Source organism: Chrysochloris asiatica, unplaced genomic scaffold, assembly GCF_000296735.1.
Source record: "Chrysochloris asiatica unplaced genomic scaffold, ChrAsi1.0 scaffold00015, whole genome shotgun sequence".
NCBI classification, from domain to species: Eukaryota; Metazoa; Chordata; class Mammalia; order Afrosoricida; family Chrysochloridae; genus Chrysochloris; species Chrysochloris asiatica.
In genome coordinates this window covers 17,997,290-18,004,452 of record NW_006408533.1, presented here as the reverse complement: position 1 = coordinate 18,004,452, position 7,163 = coordinate 17,997,290, and the positions used below count along the sequence as shown (strand labels likewise).

At 39.3% G+C, this 7,163-nt stretch overlaps 1 protein-coding gene across 3 annotated transcripts in view; it reads right to left on the bottom strand.

Moving 5' to 3' along the window:
- The window catches only part of FHOD3 (formin homology 2 domain containing 3), a 633,930-nt gene that overhangs the window by 252,640 nt on the left and 374,127 nt on the right, over nucleotides 1-7,163 (bottom strand). For all 3 annotated transcript variants that reach the window (XM_006835080.1, XM_006835081.1, XM_006835079.1), the window contains exon 6: nucleotides 354-448. In XM_006835080.1, coding sequence (XP_006835143.1) covers nucleotides 354-448 — 95 coding nt within the window. The remainder of the gene's footprint in view (nucleotides 1-353; nucleotides 449-7,163) is intronic.

The following is a 7,163-nucleotide window of genomic DNA, read 5'->3' as shown; positions in this document are numbered from 1 at the left end:
GTAAAGATTTACACCCTCGGAAACCCTGTACAGGGTCGCTGTGGGTCGGAACCGACTCGATGGCACTTAACAACAACAACAACATAATGTCACTATGAGTTGGAACCAACTCAATGATACCTAACAACAACAACACCACATTTTTTCCTAACTAAGGGTTTAGGACTTGGTATCTTTAAAATGTATGTTTTAAAAACTACAAGGTAGCAAACCTCATTTGCATTGAGACAAGCCTTGAGACAAACTAAGTATGATTTCTTTCTACAGAATGGTTTCATCTCACAGTGGAGGACAAAAGGGAAGGTGTATGATATGTAAATGGAATAAAAAGTTCAACTAAAAGTTTCTCTTACCTTTGACCCAATGAGAGTGTACAGCCACTGAATGGATTCATTGTGGTTTATTACTCCATTCATCCCATCCACATACAACATAATCTGGCCCAAAGCTACAGAAAAGAAAAAGGGAAAACAAGACTACATTATGGTTTTATAGATAAATATAATCTTCAACAATCATAATGTTCATCGAGATTTTGATACTTTAAATACACAGTGAGATGTTGACAATGGAATCTGAAGAGAATTCTTGAGCTCTGAAATGAGCTAAGTGCCATTTCCAAGAGAAAAGTGTTGACCACACCAGAAGAAATAAGAGCTATTCCCAGCGTCCGCCGGATGCAATTTAGGCACAGAACCCAGAGACTGTTGTTTCTTTGTGTCTTGATGTACAGACGCCTGTTTTGACATTTTTATATCTGTGTGCAGTCCCAGACAAGGGTGAATACACCTGTGAAATGGTGTCTGGGTTGTGGCCTCTTACTGGGGTCAAGAAGACAAATGCAATTTCCAAAAGCAACCTGCCTAGAAAGCAAGGTGATGGTCAAGCAGACCTCCGATTCTATGGGATCATCCTGATCTAATGCAATTCCTTAGAATAAGGGATACAAATAAACTTTAGTATTATTTGTAGCTCCTTTGAAAGGTTTTAAGATAAAAATATCAAAAATCAAGGGGGAAAAAAATCATTTGTCAGATACCAAGTCCTAAACCCCTAGTTTAGGAAAATGTTGTTGTTGTTAGATGCCATTGAGTCAGTTCCAACTCATAGCGACATTATAAACAACAGAATGAAACACTGCCCGGTCTTGTGCCATTTTCACAATTGTTGCTACTCTTAAGTCCATTGCTGTAGAAAAATACAGTTACAATATATTATCATTATTCACCAAAAAAGAAATACAAAAGTTATGTTCTTTAAAAAATATATAAAATAATGGGGACTCAATGTTTAAGTTTCCTTAGCATCAAAATGATGAACCCTGGTGACCCAATAGTTAAGCATTCAGCTGCTAACTGAACGACTGGCAGTTTGAACTCATGAGTCGCTCTATGGGAGGAAAGAAGACATTGCCACCTGCTCCCATGAAGATTATAGTCTAGGAATCCATAAGGGGCAGTTCCATTTTGTCATGTTGGGTCACTACGAGTCACAGTCAACTGGACAGCACCTAACAACAATAAGAAGCATCAAAATGCATTGACATCTAGGTAACTAACAAATCAAACCCCAACTGAAACCAAACCCATCAGCATCCAGTTGACTCTGAGTCACAGTAACTGTAGAGAACTGTCACACAGGTTTGCAAGACTCACCTTTATGGAAACAGACTGTCACACTGACTCTGCCGAGCAGGTGGTGGGTTCGAACTGCCTACCTTTCAGTAGCAGTGGGGTGCTGTAACTACGGCACCACCAGGGATCCTTTATATATTACATATAAGTAGGTTTCCTTAAATCATGCCTGACCTCCTAACTCATTTTGCACCCATAATTAACTGGGCTGGCATTGACTTTTTTTTTTTTTTTTTTTCTGGTAATAAGAAATCTCAGGTAGAAAAGTAGAAAATACAGAAGAGTATTTTTAAATGAAAATAATTCATAATTCCATAATTTTAAAGTAATAATTTTTAACATATTGATGGAGCCCTGGTATGGCACTGTGGGTTAATGCACTAGACTGCAAAGTTGGTTTGAACTGCAAGGCTGGTGGATCAAGTTCACCAGCCACTCCTTGGAAACTGTATACAGGGTTACTATGAGTCAGAATCTATTTGATAGCATTTAACATGAACAACAGCAGCATGGAATTTGGGCAATTTTAATAAAACAGAAAATAGTGAGATAGAATGACTGAAAATTAATAGTGACCATCACAATTTACAAGTAATAGTATAGTCTCTGGAGTCCTAGTGTAGTGGTGCTGTAGCGTAAGCAATGAACTGCAAGGTCAGTTTGAACCTCAAGGTCAGCAGTTCAAACTCACCAGTAGCTCCTTGGAAACCATATACAGGATCGTTATGAGTTGGAACTAACTTGACAGCATTTAACAACAACAACAATATTATAGTCTCATGGGGCCTGGTGTGGTGCTATAAGGTGAGTGCTGGACTACTACACAAGTTTGTCAGTTCAAACCCACCAGCTACTTCTCAGAAACCCTATACAGGGTCACTATGAGTCAGAACCGACTCAGAGGCACTTAAACAACAACATCATAGTCTCAGCAACAAAAATTTCACCCATAGAACTTGTCATGAAGAGCGATCACAATTCTATCCTCAATTATTTTCATCTTAATGAGATATATGGATATCATGCAAAAGCACAACCAAACTTGATGTAATAACACAATATTAGATAAATGGACAAATACCAGCAATTATAATTAAGAATCAAATGATTCAATGTTGTAAGTAGTTCATATAAACTGAGAAGAGATATTAAATGTCCCAAAAAGAGTTAAAACCATTTCACAAATGAGAAGTCAGACTGGTTTGTACAGAACACAAAATGGCTCACTCTCACTAATAATTGTTGTTGTTGTTAAATGTCGCTGAGTCGACTCTGACCCATAGCGACCCTGTATAGGGTTTCTGAGGAGCAGCTGGTGAGCTTGAACCACCAACCTTGCAGTTTCAATGGCCTTGCAGTCTGGTGCATTAATCCACAGCACCACACCAGAGCTCTTCACTAATTATTAAAGCAATACAACTTAAAACAATAATGAAGCAGAGTTCTCACCTAAACTGCCAAAGATATTTTTAAAAGAAATGTTTTAAGTATCAAATGCTGGGAAGAAGGATGGGAGGAAATGAAAGACAAGGGTAGTAAACAAGAAACTTCATATATTACTGCAGGCCTGCTGGCAAATTCATAAACCCACTGCCATTGAGTAGAGTCCAATTCAGAGTGTCTCTGTACAGGGATTCCAAGGCTACACATCTTTACAGGAGCAGAAGGTCTCATCTTTCTCCAGTAGAGTGGTTAGTGGGTCTGAACCACCATTCTTGGGGTTAGCAGTCCAGTACTTTTCCTACAGTGCCACAAGGGCTTGGCAAATTAATACAAGCCCTTAAAAAAGCTATTTTGTGCTGCAATGGTTTTAAAAATTGTTATTATTTATGAGGAGGCTTCAAAAACTTTCAGAAAAAAATGGCATGAAAAGATAATAGAACTATTTTTTTAGGATCACCAGTGTGCTACCCCTTGGAAGAGGGGAGTCTTGGTGTGGAGCTATAGAATAAGTACTGGATCATAAGGTCAGTTTGAACAGCAAGGCTGACAGTTCAAACTTACCAACCAGTCCTCACAATGCCTATACAGAGTCACAGTGAGTCAGAACCAACTAAGTGGCACTTAACAACAAAGGTGCTGTCAGTACTCACAACAGCCCTCTGGGCAGACTATCTATATTGTTGTTGTTGTTGCTAGGAACAGGTGCATCAGTTCCAACTCACAGTGATTCTATATAGGCTTTCCAAGGCTGGTCTCATCTTTCTCATGTGAACCAGCTGGTGGGTTTCAACTGCCGACCTGTGGTTAGCAGTCTGGTACATCTACAGCGTCACCAGCACTTCAAATACCTATACTGTTGTTGTTGTTATGTGCCGTGGAGTCGGTTCCGACTCATAGTGACCCTGCACAGGGTTTCCGAGGCTGTAAATCTTTATGGGAGCAGAAAGCCTCATCTTTCTCCCACGGATCAGCTGATAGTTAGCAGCCCGACTCGTAAATACCTATACTAAAAAACCAGAAAATCAACTTTAGGCTTTGCTCCAATCATTGTGATTTGGGAAATGTGTCTCAAGGAAATGACACTAAATTAAAAAGTCAAGAATAGAGCAAACATATATACAAAACCAACAGTCTACATTACTCTCAATGGAGAGAAATTGAAAGTCTTCCTTCTGTGAACAGGAACCAGACAAGGACGCCCTTTGTCACCATTCCTATTCAATATTGTACTGGAAGTCTTAGCAAGAGCTATATGGCAAGACAGGTAAATTAAAGGCATCCAAATTGGTAAAGAGGAAGTAAAACTCTATATCTAGGCGATATGATTCTATACATAGAAAACCCCAAAGACTCAGTAAAAAAGCTACTAGACCTCATTGGAAGATTCAGCAAAGTGGCAGGATATAAGATCTACATTAAAAAATCAGTTGGATTCCTCTATACCATCAATGACAGTGCTCAAAAGGACATTAGGAAAGCAATACCATTTACAGTGGCAGCCCAAAGGATGAAATATCTGGGAATAAATGTAACCAGAGAGACAAAGGACCTATACAAAGAAAACTACAAAACACTACTACAAGAAACCAAGACACCTACAAAAATGGAAGAATGTACCATGCTCCTGGATAGGAAGACTTAACATTGTGAAAATGTCAATACCGCCCAAAGCAATTTACACATATACTGCAATCCCAGTCCAGATTCCAATGACATTCTTCAAAGAGCTGGAAAAAACAATTACAAACTTTATATGGAAAGGAAAGAGGCCCAGGATAAGCAAAGCATTGCTTAAGAAGAAGAATAAGGTTGGAAACCTCTCACTCCCCGATTTCAAAATTTATTACACAACTACAGTGTTCAAAACAGTTTGGTACTGGTACAATGAAAGATACATCAATCAATGGAATAGAAACGAGAATCCAGAAATCAATCCATCCATATACAGCCAACTGATTTTCGACAAAATGCCTAAATATGTTGCATGGGGAGGGGATTGTCTCTTCAACATATGGTGCTGGCAGAACCGGAAAGTGATATGCAAAATATTGAAACAAGACCTTTACCTCATGCCTTATACAAAAACCAACTCAGCATGGATTAAAGATCTAAATGTGAATCCCAGAATTATGAAGGCCATCAATGAAAAAACCAGGACAAATGTGATGGCTCTAATACAGGGAATACACAGACTACCAAACATTTTGAAAAACACACAAACAAAAGTAGACAAAATAGATGATTGGGACATACTAAAAATTAAAAACTTATGTGCATCAAGACTTCATCAAAAGAGTAAAAAGGGAACCTACAGAATGGGAAAAAATCTTTTCCAACAACACATCAGATAAGGGACTCATTTCTAAAATATATAGGAAGCTACAACACCGCTACAAGAAAAAGACAAATAACCCAATTAAAAAATGGGCACAGGACATGAACACACACTTCACCAAGGAAGAGATACAGGCAGCCAACAAACATATGAAGAAATGTTCACGATCACTACCCATTACAGAGATGCCAATCAAAACAACAATGAGATAGCATCTCACATCAGCAATAACAGCAAAGATCAAAAAAGTAGAGGACAATAAATGCTGGCAAGGATGTGAAGAGACTGGGACGCTCCTGCATTGCTGGTGGGATTGCAAAATGGTCCAACCTATCTGTAAAGCAATATGGCGCTTCCTCAGAAGGCTGGAAATAGAGATACCTTATGACCCAGCAATTCCTCTACTTGGTATTTATCCACAAGAAATAGAGCCATATACGAGTAGATATATGCACGCCATGTTCACAGCAGCATTATTTACAATAGCAAAAAGATGGCAACAGCCTAAGTGCCCATCAACTGAAGAATAAACTGTGGTACATTCACACAATGGAATATTATGCTACCTTGAAGAACAACAAGGAAGCTGTAAACTATCACATAACATGGATGAACCTTGAGGACATTATGTTGAGTGAAATTAGTCACACAAAAGGAGAAATACTGCATAGGACCACTATTGTAAAAGACTAAGAAAAGGAACTCATACTAAAGTGGGGGGAGGGGGAATTCTTTGCTGGTTACTGAGATTGGGGAGTGAGGTGAGGGGAGGAAGGGGAAGGTGGAGTACAGGGCAGGGAATAGACACAGGATAGTTTGGGTGCTTGGGAGGGGGACAATACACAAGAAGGGGGAGGAGCATGGAAGAACAAGGCGGATGGGAAAATAATTAGGCAGGTTTGCATGGGCTAAGTGGGATAGAGGTAGATAATGATGTATGCACAACCTTGGAACAACATGGCTCTGGGATACAGGGATTGAGACATGGTTGCAATGGGAAAAAGGGGGGGGAATAATGTTAAGATATTTGGCTGTCTTTTGAATCTTGGTTTCCCTTGCATACCATTATAAAATAGACACTTGGGGGGGAAAGAAAGGAATAGCCAGAAATATCACCACAGAAATCTTTTAAGTCCATCTTCAGCCTATAACTGATTGGAATACCTCAAATGGGGCTACAACATGCCCAGTGACGGAGGCTTCCTGTGGACCCTCTGTATTACATAAGACCACAGATGGAATCCTGAACCCATCCAGAATCTTCTGAGGTGGGAAATTTCCACTTGAAATGACAAGCAGACCAGCCTGGAGTGGCTAGAAGAACAGAAGATACTTTTTGAAAGAAAGACCGACAGGAAAAAAAAAAACAAAAAACATTAACAGCAAAAAAAAAGCAGATTTTAAAAATCCATCAGTTTTTTAAAATCATGATTGTAAAATTAAACTAGTATTCAGATAATAAGCAGACCAGCCTGGAGTGGCTAGAAGAACAGAAGATACTTTTTGAAAGAAAGACCGACAGGAAAAAAAAAAACAAAAAAAAACATTAACAGCAGTCCGACTGAGTACTACATGAACAAGCAAGTTGCTGGCCCAGGAAACATCAAAGCAAGTGGTCGGGTCCCCTCAGGGCAAATCTCCTTCCAAGACTAAGACTCAATGGGAATACATGAGCAGACATGCGCTCTGACTGGTGACCACACTGGTCACCGATAAGGGGAAGTGAGAGAAAAACAGCAATGAAGCTGCGA